This window comes from Ptiloglossa arizonensis, chromosome 7, assembly GCF_051014685.1.
Source record: "Ptiloglossa arizonensis isolate GNS036 chromosome 7, iyPtiAriz1_principal, whole genome shotgun sequence".
Lineage (NCBI taxonomy): Eukaryota > Metazoa > Arthropoda > Insecta > Hymenoptera > Colletidae > Ptiloglossa > Ptiloglossa arizonensis.
The window spans coordinates 3,590,563-3,607,290 of record NC_135054.1 but is presented as its reverse complement, the minus strand read 5'-3'; the positions used below and the strand labels follow the sequence as shown (position 1 = coordinate 3,607,290).

The following is a 16,728-nucleotide window of genomic DNA, read 5'->3' as shown; positions in this document are numbered from 1 at the left end:
ACTCTGCACGTTATATTCTAAAGTATTCACTGTTGTAAACTTCCAGAATATATACTGTAATACAACCGCTCAAAAGTTTGGGATCATCTGTTTTTAATTGAAAAAATACGAATAAATGTTTGAGTTTTTATATATTAATTAAGTTATTGTGTATATATTTAAAAATGATAAAATAACAACAATCAGTTTATATTTATTTAAAAGTATTCTTTTAAACTATTTTATATTTTTTTCGTCGAGATAGCCTTGCTTATTCTTAATGAGAATATAAATTTTCTTTGGCAGTCGCATTACTAGTTTTTGTAATTTTTCCTATTCAATATTTCCTCCACTATTTTTTAATAATTTCCAAAGATGCATTTTAATACCTTTAGATATTAGGTTGCATTTCCTCACTTCTCTTTCTAATTCATCCCATACCAGTTCAATGGGATTAAGATCGGGTGACTGGGGTGACTAAAGCCTGGTATGTAATATCCCTTCTGCTTGTTTTTATTGTAAATATTTCTTACAAAGCCTCAAAACATGTTTCGGAACCTTGTCTTGATGCAGATAAAAAATTTTATCTAATTAATCCCGATGGCGTTGTCTCCTGTCCAAGTAAATTTTTCACGCCTCCTTGTTTAATATACTATAAAAGTTTACAATATCTTCGGCTTGTCCAAAAAAAAATATTCTCAGGCAAGAATCGAAACACTACTATATTTAATTGCGGGTTGATACATTGTTGTAGAATTCTTTCCTTACCAATTGTAAAATAACGTATGAACATTTGTCTATTTGGTGTTTTTAAACAGTTTTCCAATAGTAACAAGTCTTCTGTAAACCATACTTTTTGACATTCTGTTATTTTTACAAGACACCGGCTCCTTTCAACGGAAATTTTATAGATAAATACAACGAAATATTTTGCGATTGCACTGAACTAAGCCGTAATGATCAAAATTTAATTAAAAGGTGCGCACGAGAAAAATGTGCACTTTTAAACGAAAATATGATTTTTTAAAAAAGAAAACGGCTTCAATAATTTTCTTACAAAATTTACTTTGTACATTTTTATTCTTGGAAATATTATCTAAGATATGTCTGAAATAGAATTTCGAAACGAATTCGTTCAGAAAAAAGAAAAAGTATTGAAATTGAAAGACACGAATAACTTCCGATTTATCTTAATAAAATGTATACAATATTTTTGGTCACATTTTGAATTTTTTTAAATAAAATTTTGACAAAGCATCCACCGCATAACGAACAATAGACTGTGCCAAACGAGTTTGTTCGAATGACTACAGTTATTAATTTCTTACGTCTTTAAATTTCGAGGCTCGACTCATCCCTTAAATTGTACACGTTCGCCAAGGTTCTTCAGAAAGTCATAAGTTGGAATCATAATTGATCGGTTAGTTGCTTCGATACGATGCACCGCAACGTGTTATTACATTTTCGCACCAAGGACAGAAAGCATCGATAGCCCGTGGGCAATCCTCTTCTTTTAGTATCTCGAGCATATTGTTCGTAAGCGTTGCAACTAGTAGTTGGAAAATACTTCCCTCGTTTCTTCACGGATGCTATTCTTGCAGGAAATAAGAGCACCTCGTATCACGTATGCAGGTGTGCACATATCTAGAGTATGCATTTCGTGTCACGAATCGCATCTATATGTTAATGCCTGTACGCAACCGCGCGCGTAATTCTCGTTGCACGCACCCACGCACTGGTTCCGTCGCAGCCGATTGCGGAAATTCTGCGATCTGTCGTGCGATGATGGAAACTGTTTCGGTCCAGGACAAATTGATACTAACGCGTGCTTTTCCGTACCAATTGGGTTATGTTTACAGTAACGGATATATATGTAGGTAGACACGTACGAACGTACGGATAATTGTGCTTTCTTGATCCATGTAACTGTATTAAAATTATTGGCATACCATACATGGTGATACTAGTAACGGCTATATTAATGTGACATTTATCTCGAAGTTGCGATCACTTTTTGAAAATCAAAATTTTCAATGTTTTAACGAACATAGAGTTTCTAAAAATCGACATTGATAAATTAATTTAGTAATAGGAAGCAATCATACAAAGAGATGGCCACTCTGTGAATAATTAATGTTTTTCCTGCATTTATACATGATTTCCTCGAATACAATTTACTTAAACAAAAGTAATCAAACACTGCCAAGAAATTTTTTTTAGAAAGTTTCTTTGTAAATTTACCAATTCGAATTTAGTTCTCGATGTATACAGATAGACATTTTAGACCGCGACAATACAAAATTAAGCTGAACAACACCGTCGACTGTATCTTCAGGCGGAGGGATTGAGTTACCCTAAATTTTTAAAGACCTGGACATATCCGTGTATGAACATCTTTGTAAAAGAATGGATAATGTTGCTAAAAAAGCACAATTTTGAAAAACGTCCTCAGGTGAACTGATCGTTCGATGCATCGAATTTCTGAAATTGATCAATTTAAATCTGTTGCTGTTATTTACCGTGAAATATTTACTTTCCTTAGACGAAATAATAAGTATATGGAGTGTTCAATGTCGATTAAGCGGCTGTGTAATAAAATTGTACATAGCTGACAGCTGATGCTCAATCGTAATTTTTGCCACGATGAGTATTGTCGCGACGTTTTATTCTATGGGAAAAATGCGGTTCATAACTAACAATGGTCCGCAGGGACCAGGATAATGGGCCCAGGAACTCTATAACGTGTTCAATCGCAGAGTAAATACATATCGCCTTAACTATATTTGATTTGTGATTTTTACAACCAGCAATCGTATTTATCTACAATAGTGACATCTCTTTTGGCATTGAGTGCGGCTTATTTGCAAGAAGAACGAGAGAGAACCTCTGACGCGGAAAAGGGTTGCAACAACAACTTTTCAGCAACAGCAATAGCAGAAAAGCACAACACATACTTAAAATTTGTGGCCGTCAATATAAATATCGACGCGACTATTTGTATTGCCATGTCGTCGTCGAGAACATAGTTCCACTCAAGTACAAAATTACTGGCTCGATTACGGTTTCGGATATTTGTAAGGTATTCAGTTGCTCCGTTAAGAGTTTTCCTTTGCTCGTTGCTCGAACCAGAAGGGCCAAATAATTCGCGAATAGGTTCACGTGTATGCGTGTTGTACGTACATCAGACCGGTGAAGGTGCGTGGAAGTAAACGTCGGTCCATTAAAGGGAGTCCATACGAATGTATATCTGCGGCTAAATAATAATAACTCGACAGCGAACCCTCGTTCTCCCCTGTGTCGAAGCAGAAAGAAAAAGAGGTCCGCGAGGTGAAGGACAGAGAGCGAGAAAAGGTAGAAAGAGACTCAGAAAGTAAAAAAAGGAAAAGGAGAAGAAGGGAAAGTGAGAGAGGGAGGGGGGAGGGTAGGAAAAGAATTGAAAAGGAAAGGGAAAGAGAAGTGAAAAGACAGCCAAGACATTAATTTTCAAAAGGGACGTAACAAAAGGCGGCGATTATGGTAAATATAATTCAAAATTATACTTCAAACAATGTGTTTAATATTCCTTATTTTATAGATGATTATTACACCAAATGTTTTTGTAGAAACTTACTACAACTTACTGCTTAATACTTTGCCAAGCCCACGCTTTTCGTGACTTCTGTGCGATAACAAGGCTCAACTTAAGCTTCTGTAATAACTTCTGTAAAATAAGGATTGATAATATGTCACTTCGTATTATATTTAGTGTCGTTAAACAAGATATTTTTAAATAAGGCTATTTTTTGTTTACTTTTACCAATTTTATTACAAATTAGTTTTACTTAATGAATTAATTCATAAATAATAAAAGTTTCCTTTTAAATATAAGAAGAAAATCTTACATCTTGTACTCAATTGAGATTCGAAAAAGATTAAAAAATCCACATACTAGTAATACGAGTGGTCTTAAATACGTCGATTGAAAATAAATTCCAGTGTCTGTTAATGCTATCTTTTCTACAAACATATAAAAAACTAATTAGAAAAATATTTTTTGATCTTCGATTCTATACAATTAATATGAACATGTGTACCTGATAGACCCACATGTTTGATTGGTTGGTAATATATTGAACAAGGCCATTCCTGCGAAAATCAACTATTAGTAATAAGTTTTTAAAATACATACATTTATGTAAAATTAATTTGAAAAATCTTTTTAAGATATTTTGAAACACAATTTGGGAAAAAAATAATAGCATCGAAAAATGTATAACCTCATTTGTTCTAACAGTATACGTGTATAAAAAAAGAAATGTCAGTTTAAAAGTTTTATTTTTGTTAAAATTATTTTAAAAAACTAATTTTCATTCTAAGATAATATAGATATTTACATTTAACAGAAAGTACTCGTAATTTGTGACCAAACAATAATTTTAGAGTGTAAATAAAAAGGCTTGCAATGGTGAGCACTATATAATATTTACCTGTACAGTTATTAAGGAACTTATTTAATTTGTTTAAAAATCTCTTGAGTTATATGTTAAGGCTTCTTGGTGCAAATATATTTTCTTTGTGGCTAGAGATTTCATATTATTATACTAGCTCTCTCAAAGATGTGTATAATTTTTTAATAGCTTTTTGACATAATTGATTCCATTCTTCGAAGCACAATTTTAATTTATCGGTGGTTTTAAATTACTCCCCATTGTGGTATACGATTCTTGTAAGAAGTCGTTTTCAAGCAGCAGTTCTCAATAATATTAAATGATATAAATTTAATTTAAATAATTAAATTAATGGTTGATTGTTATCTGTTGTGAAAAATGCTACATTTATGAACGAAAGAGAGAAATTATATAACCGTAAGCTTTCATATCATTTGCGTAAATGACATCGTACAGAACATCAATTATTTATATCTTTACCATTATCGACTGTCTACAGTTTATATTTTACACATTGCAATGGTGATTTATCTTCCATAATCCTATAAAAGCATGTTAAAATCAAAGGGGCACAGGTTAAATATTTCCCTTGTTAATGCATGGAAATGCACTATATTTTCAATCTCGTGTTAAATAACTGTGAATTCATCAATTGAACTTATTATAAATGTAAGGTAAATTTAAAAATTGAACTTATGACGATTGATATATAGTGTTTTTTTTTCCGACGTGCCAAAACACGCGTCGTGAGGCTCGAACACGTTGTCGGGCACTTACATTGAAATCACCCTAGCGATCGCTACCGACTGCGAAACGTCCCTGCGTAACGAACAAAGAGTGAAACAGACCCCTGTGAAACAAAACTTTGTGTATAGTCTATTTGTTAAACGTGTGTGTCATCCTTTGCGCTTTCGCGAACAGAACCGTGTCGTGTTGTCCAGTGACTGTATCGAGGCCGTAGCTTTCTGTCTAATTATTGTCGGGTTAGTTCCAAAGAGAACCAAGCACCAAAGAGAATGGACCGTTCTATTATATTTACAAAAACCTGCCCATTTCGCTTCCTCGCGCTAGCATTGCGCATAGGTGGCCAGTCCTAAGTAGAGGTCGTAAATCTTGTCCCAAGACGGTTACACTCTAAATACTATTTGTTAGCGATAACTGAATCTGCTTTTCTACTATTGAGTTCGTCTTATCCGTAAACCATTGCGTCAAGATAGCAATATGTAGAATTAGGAGTAACTGGAACTTCGCGACAACGATACGTTGCTTGATTCAACTAGTGATGCAATGACTACATTGCATTATCACTAAGCTACAATCTTTAAACTTATAAATTACACACACTACCTATTGTAATATAATAATAATCCTATTATTTCTTGTTCCTTGTTCCGATATTCATTAATTCTTCAAGAAAGAAGTTGATGAAAATGTTACTCTACTTTATTTATAGTTTGCTCACGACTGCACAATTCCTTTACCGTACCGAACACTAATGTAAATATTTTGTATTTTTTAAAATATAAAAATCGATAGCTCGTTGTACAAATATTATAATAATACGTAGTTATATCGAGCAATTTATTGAAAGTTTTTCCTATCATCTTGTGTGGCCACTTTCAGAATAGTAATACAATTTATTTTAGAATAAAGATTATGTTACGAATAAATTCTTTCAGCTTGTACTTACCATGGGGTATCGTGTTTGATATTTATTCCAAGTACAAATAAAAATATGTTTGAAAAGAAATGTGTATTTAAGTACCTTGAACAATAATATTAACATTCCGAGGCATTCTAGTTGTTTACATAGGATTGGCTCCATGTAATGCATAAGAAAAGTAGTAGTTACAGAGACATGAACAAGAAATATCACTCAGATCTAATTTTAATAATAGTATTAAATTTAAAATAAAAACCTTGAGAGGACCTGCGTGATCCAAATGAAATACTCACAAAGCCATATTCGTAAATGTATTTTTCATTTTTAGCGACTGCTTTAGCACGTAAATAACACTTACTATTATCGAGTCATAGAAGTTAGAAATTGAAAGTAGAATTGTATTTTCGCTGTAGTAGGTAACTAATGCAAGTTGAATAACCTGTAGCAGAGACAAGCTGGTTTGATGGCACGATTTATTGCTATGTACATACACTTGAATAAAAAAACCGTAAACTTTATGCTCATACGGCTGTACAAGTAGGCCGTTGGAAACTCCGAGCAAATGGGCAAGCAGCAAGTGACGGTAGTTTTAATTAAGTCATTAGGGTGGCTGAGAGGTTGCGACCAAGCGGTTAGACATTCCAACCCTCTATTCCCTCACTTTTCTCCCTTTCCCATTCTGTCTTTTTCGCTCTCTGTTTGCCGAATTAATATTGTGCTTACATTCCATACTGTTATGTGACAGGGAGTTTGAAATCGAATAACCCCCCCCCCCCCCCCCCCCCCAGGTTATTTTCCCATACGTGCTGTAAGCGTTTCTCGTATTATGATCTCTCGTGCGTTGTGTCTGGGTGTAAATACATTGTCGATTTTTCATCTTACGATAGATTTTTGATAGTGACCAATTGCTGAATAATTGATCAATTTAACTTGAAACTAATGACGTGTAATATAAGTTCTCAGAACTACTTTCAATGTGCGATCTAACGAAACTTTTAATATTAATTGCAAGGTGATGCTATGAACGAAATATAATTTGGATTAACTGAGAAATGGAAAAAGTATCTATTCCTTCTTTACTGGTAGGCTATCTATTGTTATTTTAGAGTAACGTTAACTTCGGCAGTGTTTAAAAAATGATTTATTCAATACCATGTTTGGGCTCTGTTTTATGTCCTTTTGAGGTAAAAATATACATAAGTGCAAGTAGAAACAAATAAATGCAATATTACATTGAATAAAAATAGATAGAATATGTACCTATGTAAGAACAAGTATAAAAATAAAAGTTTGTGTATAAGGGGAAAGAAAATTGAAATTGAAAAGGAAGAAGATAAATTAATTTAGATACACTTAATGTTCGAATAACCATAAATTAACTGACAAAAATATAGTACTTAAATAATAGTAAATATTAATTTGTGAATTTTAAACAATAGGTGGTTTTCAATTCCGATATGTAATAACTTTAAATAAAATGAATTTTTTTAATCAATCTCCTTTTATCTTACTTCTCAACGAATAATTTTCTTTATACGATTTTATGTATGTTAATAAATTAGAATAAAAAGTTGATTTATCAACATAACGATACATTGAAAATAAAATGAAAACCTTCATAATGCTAAGGTTTACTTGTTCAGTGATGATGGAATTTATGGAAGTGTTAGTATCATTATTGTTCATATTTGAAACGAAAAATATTCTTCTATAAATGTGTTTATTTTTACAATAGACTGAGTAAGTGATTCTTAATAAGATTCTTTAAAAAAAATTCATGGTTAACAAGAGATCATCTCAAAATGTTATCAACGATTTTAACGAAACTGGGGATTTGTAGAATAGCTGAAACTATGGGACACGTATATTTTTTTATCAATCATGGTTTGCAATGAAGTGTTGAAAACAAGTTGTCTAATGAAAGTTGGGAGTGGAAAATATTTTTGGTTGGATATCTTGGAAACTCTCAAGTTTAAACAAAAAGGTTTAAATGGCAAAATTGCGTATTTTTAAAGAATGAATTATAATATGCAAATGATTTTGTTCGAGTTTTTAAAGCGAATATGTTTCTCATCCTTAACTTTGAGGACTGTTTTTAATCCTTCAACATGAATTTTGTCCGATGAAAAAATATACGTGTCCATAATTTTTAATCGTTTTAAAAATCTGTTAATTTTATTAAAATCGGTGATTAACACTTCGGGATAGTCTCTTGTCAGTTTTTGTTTTACCAATCAGTTAAGAATCAAATAATAATATTATTCTCTATTACGTTGAAAATGTGCTAATTTTATGTTGAACTGCCCGGTTTGATCTGAAATTGATGTATTTCTTTAAAAAAGTATAATTATAAAACACTATCAATATTAATGTTGCTTTAAAATGCGAATAAAGAAGATATTTGAATTGTATGTATAATTTAAATAAGTTCACAATTTCTAAAATCTCGTTTCTTGATTAAGTTAGAGGCTTTTGGCTACTATTTTTGCATTCAGAGCTGGAAAGAAAACAAAACTAAAAAGTATCTTGTTTGACAGATTTATATCTTTCATGAAGTATGTAGTAACTTATTTATTATTTTTCTTCGTGGTTGGTTTCGACTGAGAATCGTTCTGTGTTTTTTATACTTTTAGTACTCAATTAACGTATATTCAATAGCGAGTTTCATACATTTTATAAGCGTGTAACTTTGAATCGTGAAAATGATTTTCTTAAAGTTTATATTTAAAATACTGAACATAGGAGAATATCAAAACTATGCTTTTCGTATATCCAATTGTCTATTCCACTCTTACATCTCATACACCGAGTAGCTCTCAACTCATCAATTACACTCTGTACTACACGATACCTTCATTATGGTCAGCGTTTCACTACAAGCAAAGCAAACGTTTGTCTCTATTAGTCTCTATAGAATTTTGACAACGTATAATGCGCGTGTTAGCGCTAGTTGTCTCTGATATCGATTGTACGGGACTAATGAAAAGAGTCTTTCTCAATTCATTGTTATGAAACGTCAAGTACATATTAGACTGTCTTGATATTAACTACAAACTGTTTAATTAGATATGTATTTATACGATTCGTGCACAATATAGTTAAAGTTTCAATTATTCGCAAGTGTTGTCGTCTCAAAAGATATTAATGTTATTAGGATACATCTAAATACTCTATATTTATACTGCATGCAGTACGAGTTTACACATTGCAATAATGTTTCTGTTATTACGTGAAATTGATCCATTCTAAGAACTAACAAACGACATGACTTGAATGTAAATCGCCGATTTCAGTGAAACTTACATATAATATAGTTCTTGGAAAAATATTTCACAGGTATTTTTTTTTATCTGCTAGTAACTATATCTGCGAAGTGAAATCAGCCCTCAAAGTTGGAAGAGAAAAACACAATTTCCTCGATATTTCGAAAATGACGAGACCGATAAAAAATTGTTTAAACAAAAATTACGTACTTTTAAATAATGAATTTAAGATTCCAAACAGTTTTGCAAAATATCAATTTGTTTAAACAATATGTTAACAACTTTTCACTTTTCATACTTTTTTCTTACGATTCATTGTTTCTCATCTTTATCAATTTGTCCATTATAAATTATAGACCAATATGGAAAATGCGTATATTTGACAATTTTGGTTTCATACTTTCAATAAAAGTTAGCGTTGGTACAATAAAATCAACTTCAATCCGGAACGTGAGTGTACGCGAACAGTTGTAAAAGTATATGATATAGTAGCTGTTTATATTACGGACGCGTATTATTAATTAGTCCTTGGCTGTCAAAACTTGTCGCCACAGGTATAAACGGTCCACGGTATTGTTTCTGATTGAAAAGGTAGAGAAGACTTTTATAACCGCGTGACCGAAACTGCACTGGAGAATACAACTACCTGAAAACTCTCTACACCTATTGTTAAATATTCCAAATGTGCTGATTCGGAAAAGTGTTAATTTTATTGGATGTAGCATTATGTCATTCAAACTGTTTTGAAATTAAAGGTATAATGCGACGAGAAGCGGCTCATGGTTTCTATATTAGTAAAACAATATTCAACCGGATTATTAAATGAATCAGGTCTACTGTTAATATAACCGCAACGAAACCAAGCGTCTTTAAACAAATGTTTGTATCTTGCAGAAGAGAGTTGATTATGCGTCAATGATTGTAGTTTAATTATCGAATTGTTAGAGTACAAAGCAATATCTAAAATAATTATAATTAAATTGAAAACCTTCCGAGCAAAATTCTTCCATAATTTAAAACACATTCTTAAATACATTTAATGGCTGGACAAAACCAGTGGTACCTTTTGGGGCTTGTAAAATTTCTACCTGTTTGTTTTCTGGTACAGAGTGGATTTCTGTCTGGAATCCACATTAATCCGAATTAAAAATATTTTTTACCCCTTTTCTGGCTATAAGTTCTTTAACGTATGATACGAAGTTATTGGCTGTTTCCATTATCTGCGTTAAGTTATGTGTATAATGGCACAAAATGACTGGTGTGTTGTACATTTATGAACATGTAGTAGTTATAGAAAGACCAGATTTTAAAGCTTATATTTGTTTTATTGCTACAAATGTGCTGATTCAGAAAAGTGTTAACTTTATTGGGTCTTTCAAACTGTTTTGAAATTAATGGTATAACGTCATAAAGTGACTGGTGTGTTGTACGTTTGCAAACATTTGGTAGGAAAAAATGAACGAAATTTAGTATTCCAATGCTCTTTCTGCTAATTGTTTTACTTCTAAAAATAGCACAATGTTTACTGAAACATTTTTTTAATATATTTTGTAGTTTAAGAGTTATATAGACATTAACAAAATGAGTAGTTAAGATATAAGAGATGGTTTTTTTTCTCAAAGTTGAAATGTAACAGCAACGAAATATGGCAGAGTACGTAGGTTGGACCAATTAATATTTGTGCAAAGATTCATCAAGATTCTCCTGTAAATATTATTATGAAAATTGATTATGAATCTTGATCAGGGACACTCGAAATACTTATCTGGATAAAAGTGTTCAATAATGTATAGGAGATAAATAACTAACTGTAATTCTACAATCAAATTGTATGTCACATTGAACGCATAAATGTTTATCTGAATAATTGTGTTGTAAATAAATAGTTATACAGATTTTGCATTCGGTTTAGTGGTATCGTAGCATTCTTTTAAAATGAACATTTTCATTCTTACTGGGACGACATTAAAAGTTCGCTGTTAATTTTCAAACAACCTATTGCTAATAAGGAATCAAAGCACTTGCGCTAGAGACTTTGGTTCACTTGTCATTTACATACTTACCAGCTCGTCCATCGTAACTCCGCTCGTCGTCTTCGTCTTCGTGTTCCCCACTCTCCTCGCCGGCTGTGCCCTGGGTCTGCACAACCCTCGGTATTTCTACGGGAAGGAAAATGAACGTGAGACTCTTGGACGAGAAGTCACGCTAAATACGGCTCGTATCTCTTCTCTAAAAGGTTACACGGTTTCTTCTTTCGTATTCGCAAATTTTGCCTAATTAGACGTGTGATCGAACGATAACACGGTTGGTCGGTCGCGTGTTCCTTCCAACTGATCGATCGATCACTAGTAAAAACAGGACAGCCACGGCCGAAACTTTTCTGCCGTTTTGTTTTTGTTGACTGATCCGCTTCTATTTGAACTGTTATTGGAACGTTCAAAGAGTTGCCGTGTACGTTACGAGATACCGTGTGTTTCAAAAATATTTATTTTTATGACTTTGGGCAGATGATTGTTTATAGCTTTATTCATAACATTTTTTAAGAAAATCATAGTTTTCTCAAATAATACTATAAATTAGTGGTTTTAAAATTCTTTGGAAAGCGCGTCCCCTTAAAAAGAAATTTCTGCACTCGAGATTTATAAATAAGAAGTTTTTTCTATGATCATTTCAATTAATTAAAGACCAAGCTACTTTTATCGATCTGGATTTTAATCATCGAATGTATAAAATTATTCAAAGAAAGTTTTAGGTTAAATTAACTGTTGAGAAATTCTTGCACTAATGAATAAATAATATTTGCTATACTATAGCGTATATTAATAATGTGATAAAAAACAAGAAATTATTCAAATTTAAGTAATACGTTTGTATAATTTTCTTGAACTAAAGATTAGAAATGGAGTCATTTATTAAACGAGACAAGTGATGTATTTAAGACGATACTAGACTTTACGACTCCCTAGAATCTAAGACGCTCCCACTTCCATAAAATTCTCTAGTTTGCAAGACTGCTCTAAATATAATACTTCACTTGTTATTCGTTCCTCGTTATACCTCATCAAACACTCTCGTTTTGAAATTTCTTTTTGTTTTCCACTTTCTCTAACATACTTCATTTTCTACATAAGATTTCTTTCGTAAAGAGAACAGATTGCTGCGCTTTGTCCCAGTTGTGCTAATAGACATTTTAGTAAGACTTTTTTAGTAAATTCTGTGTTAGACGAGACGAGCCATTCGACATTTTCTATTTCTGGGGAACTAAGATTAAACTTAGCCTCTGGACAAAAATTTGAACAGTGGCCATTTAATGGCAAAAATGTAAAATGAAACGTTAAATGTTGGAATTTAATATAAGAACGATTATAGAAAATGTATAAATAGTAATGAGCAATTTTTTAATGAATACCTGAATTTAAAATTAATACAAATTTTACTTAGTTTGATCTTATTAATCTGCAAAATTAATATATAAGAAGTAATTTCTTTAGTAACAAGAACAAATTATAGTGGAACTTAATGTTCTTTGTAAATGCTGAGTTAACATTACGATGATGCATCTTAAACGAAAACTTCATTTCACTCTTATCATCGTATTTTCAAACTGAATCGGTCATATTAGTTTTTTCTATTATATGTACATAAAACTGAAGAAGTAAAATTTATGATTACTAGTCTCGCCCTACGTTTAATTATAAAAATTTAATATTTCTGGTTGTAAACTATTACTTATAGTTTATTATTACCACTAATATTTGTGGCGGAATCTTTTAAATTGAATTTTAGTAAGACACACGTATGCTGTAAGAAACTTTAAAACGATTTTTACGAAAATAAAGCTTTACGTGAAATCATTTCCTCTTGGATTGTACTATGTCTATACATGTTGCGAAACAATCTTTATTTATCGTAATGTTTTATGTGAGTATATTAGATCACAATCAGGTTTTTATGCAGAATGATTCTAGGAGTGAAACGAGTCATAGAGAGTTTTCTAAGCGAAACTAGAAGAAAATGGTAGAAGAGAATGTTGCATGATAAGATATGTACAAGTATTACTTCCTGTTTCTCTTAAAGGAGCTTTCAAGGTTCCAAAAAACAAGTTTACGAGTTAAAAGTCGATTTTTGAAACTGTAAACACTCTTTTTTTCAAATAAAATTGATCGAATTAAAAAATCTTAAAGATTCGTTTAGATATAAAGGTGTCTGTAATAATCAGTCGCAAATTTTTAATTTTTAGCCAATTTAAATTCTACAAAAATTATATTTTATATTAAAATATGTTGTCAAGAAATGTATTTTAAATTTCGATCGTATTTTTGCTCGAAAACTTGTTTTTGCAAGTCTCCTTTTATGAGAGACGTGTGGTTTATGTGTGTTGATATTGAAAAAAAGTTGCAAAAACAGTTTACAGGTGCATTGTTTTATTCGTGTAGAAATATAGTCAACGGTAAGTAATTAAGAATTTATCATTTCAGACCATACAACAATTTTCTCTACAAATTTCATCTATTTCAACTTAGGAAATGGTCATAATTCATTGTAGGTTTACCCTGTATAACATTTAAAAATATGTTATATTTTTTTTTGTAGAAAAACGATAACTAAGATAATAAAATATTATTTTGGTAGACTTCAAAAGTTCGTGAACGGTTTAAGTGTATAGATACAATTATTTATTGTTCAAAGTAAATACAAAACTGTTGATCGATTTGGAGGAAAAATATAACATTAGACTTGAATTGATGACATTTAAGACAAATGGAGCTGACGCTGACATTTTGTCACGATGAAATATTCCTAAAAATTGCACTTTAATATTACTTTTCCCCTTCTAAATCATTCAACTCTTTTATATCTACAGTAGGACGAGAAATCATTTTGCGCATATACTTAAATCGTACCAACATATTACATAATACTAATAATAATGAATAGTTTTTGAACACCCAGTGTATCGAAGAAAGTTTTGGATGTGATGTGGGGATTCTTATGTGCATGTAAGTCAGATCATACTATATAGAAAACGACGCAGTGTGATATGCTGGAAATAATTAAGTCTGCTATGTCTAAGCATGCAGTCAACTTTTATCGTTAACATCGTGAGAAGTTGATAATTAATTATTATGTGACGTGTCAACAGAGCTTTGAATGTAAAGTAGGTAACCATATAGTTTCCGAATATGAATAATTGTTACGAACATAAACATAGATACGAAAAGGTGTATCTCAAAGCATTGAAGAGTAATTTATATACAACTAATAAAAAGGACAACTTAGTTTTAATTAGTAGACAACTAATTAAAAAAATGTAGAACATGTCTTTCATAATTTTGAGAGGAGATTTAAATAGCGTTATTAGATTTTTGATGCGTAGGTGTTCTCAAGATCATTTCGAGATCAAATTGTTTTCTTTTATCGTAAACCTATATCTTTTATTTAAAAAAAAATTGAAACGATTATTATTTGTGGGGAATCAAGTTGAAGTATTACGGTGTCCTGAAAGAAGGTGTCCATCGCGTCATTCAGTTTATCGTGTCGTTAAATAGTTTTTTTAAGATGGTATATAACATAAAACGAAAAGGTGCATATGACAGGAACCAGCTACAGACAAAAATAATAATATTCATGTACTAGCGTAATTGCTTACAATACAGTTGTAAGAGTCAAGACAAAAATATATAGTGTCATTTAAAAGAGTCAAGATGGTATTGATATATTATTGAAAAGAACAGTTTTGGGGAAGTTTTAATACCCAAGAATTTAACTAGTCGAATACTAACTAATATTTATCGAATAAAGTTTGTATCATGCTGCAAAAAGAAGGCACAAGTTTACATTGTTTACATTTCGCCCGTAATCCGTTGCTGCTCGTACGATTGCATCAAGAATCGCCATTGGCTGATGACGGCCACAAAGACCGCCGGCGACTGTAGCAAGACAGAGTGAGAGAGAATACTGTGCCATTGGCGTAGTTTTCTAATCAAATGTTACCTATTAAGAAACAGAATTATTTCGTTTCTGTTTAAATACTATCACTGATTCGCTAAGTTTCTCGTAACGAAAATATGAATACAATTTAATACGCGTAGTAATCATTATTATTTTGAAAATTATTTATAACGAAAAGAATTAATTTGTATTTGATAAAAATAATACAATTCCGCTTATACTCATTTCTATCTAGATAATTTCTATATAATTAAAATTTACCCAAACACATGTCATATTAAAATTAAAACAAGCATAACCTTTACATTTTCTTACATTACAAATTCTCCGAAGAGCTACTGACGTCTGAATCGCTTGAATCGTAGGAATCCGATGTAACTGACTCTGCAGTTTCAGTATCGCTTCCTTGATTCAGTGTTAAATTTATTATAAAACAAGTTCCAATAAGAGATACTATATATCACTCAGAAAATGTGGTTATTTGGGTTGAACTGGTGACGAGGAACGACTCGAAGTTGCGTTTGTATGAAACGTGCAATGGAACGTTTGGAAAGTTAGGAGTGTTTATTATATGTAGCATGCATAATTAGAAATTATGCCTTGTCCTTGTGACACATGTCACAAGCATGTGTATGACTGTCATCCAGTAACCATTGTACGATTTTATGTGTTGTAACGTCTTGACATTGCTGCAGTATATCTTATTTCATTTCATATCGACTACAAAATGAGTATAAATGGATTTATATTATTTTTAATAAATGCAATTTAGTTCTTTTTGCTATAAATAATTTTCAAAATATTAATGATTATTACGCATATTAAATTCTATTCATTTTTTCATTACGAGCAACTTATCGAATCACCAGTATTACCTAAACCGTAAGCAAACGTTTCTGTTCATGAATATTTTATTGGGAGGCTACGCCGATGCACCTTGCTACGAATTTGTTCTCGCTCGAACTTGGAATCGCCGCTGTTGGTCTTTCTCGCCGTTTTCGGCCAACGGCGTTTCTTGCTTGCAAACGCAGGAGCGGCAACGGACTATAGGCGGAGCGTCGAGGTAAACAACTTGTGCCTTCTTTTCGCAACATGATAATACATTGCTTAAAATACGATGATTACACTTAAGGGATACACCCTGTGTAATGCAAGGAATCATTTAATAGTATAAAAGGAATTAACATTTAGTTTAACATTACATTATATTATAGAATAGTAACAAAAAATTATGATACATTCTACGGTTAAAAACTTACAAAAGTTATCTTAGTAACATGATTTACGAATTATTGTCTATTAGCGTAAGCAACATGCAAAATCCAAGCAAATTTCAAACAGAACAGTATTTCTAAAAATATTAGTATAATTAAATTAGCAATTAGTAGTTCACGGATCGATGTTTTGTTGCTAGAAATTACTTTGAAAATTTGGTCTTATTTAC

The 16,728-nt window shown here is 31.6% G+C and overlaps 1 protein-coding gene across 1 annotated transcript in view; it reads right to left on the bottom strand.

Annotated features, from left to right (window-relative positions):
- The window catches only part of LOC143148955 (netrin-1), a 264,655-nt gene that overhangs the window by 19,188 nt on the left and 228,739 nt on the right, over positions 1-16,728 (bottom strand). The window contains exon 4 of the mRNA XM_076315806.1: positions 11,396-11,491. Within this exon, the coding sequence (XP_076171921.1) occupies positions 11,396-11,491 (96 nt within the window). The remainder of the gene's footprint in view (positions 1-11,395; positions 11,492-16,728) is intronic.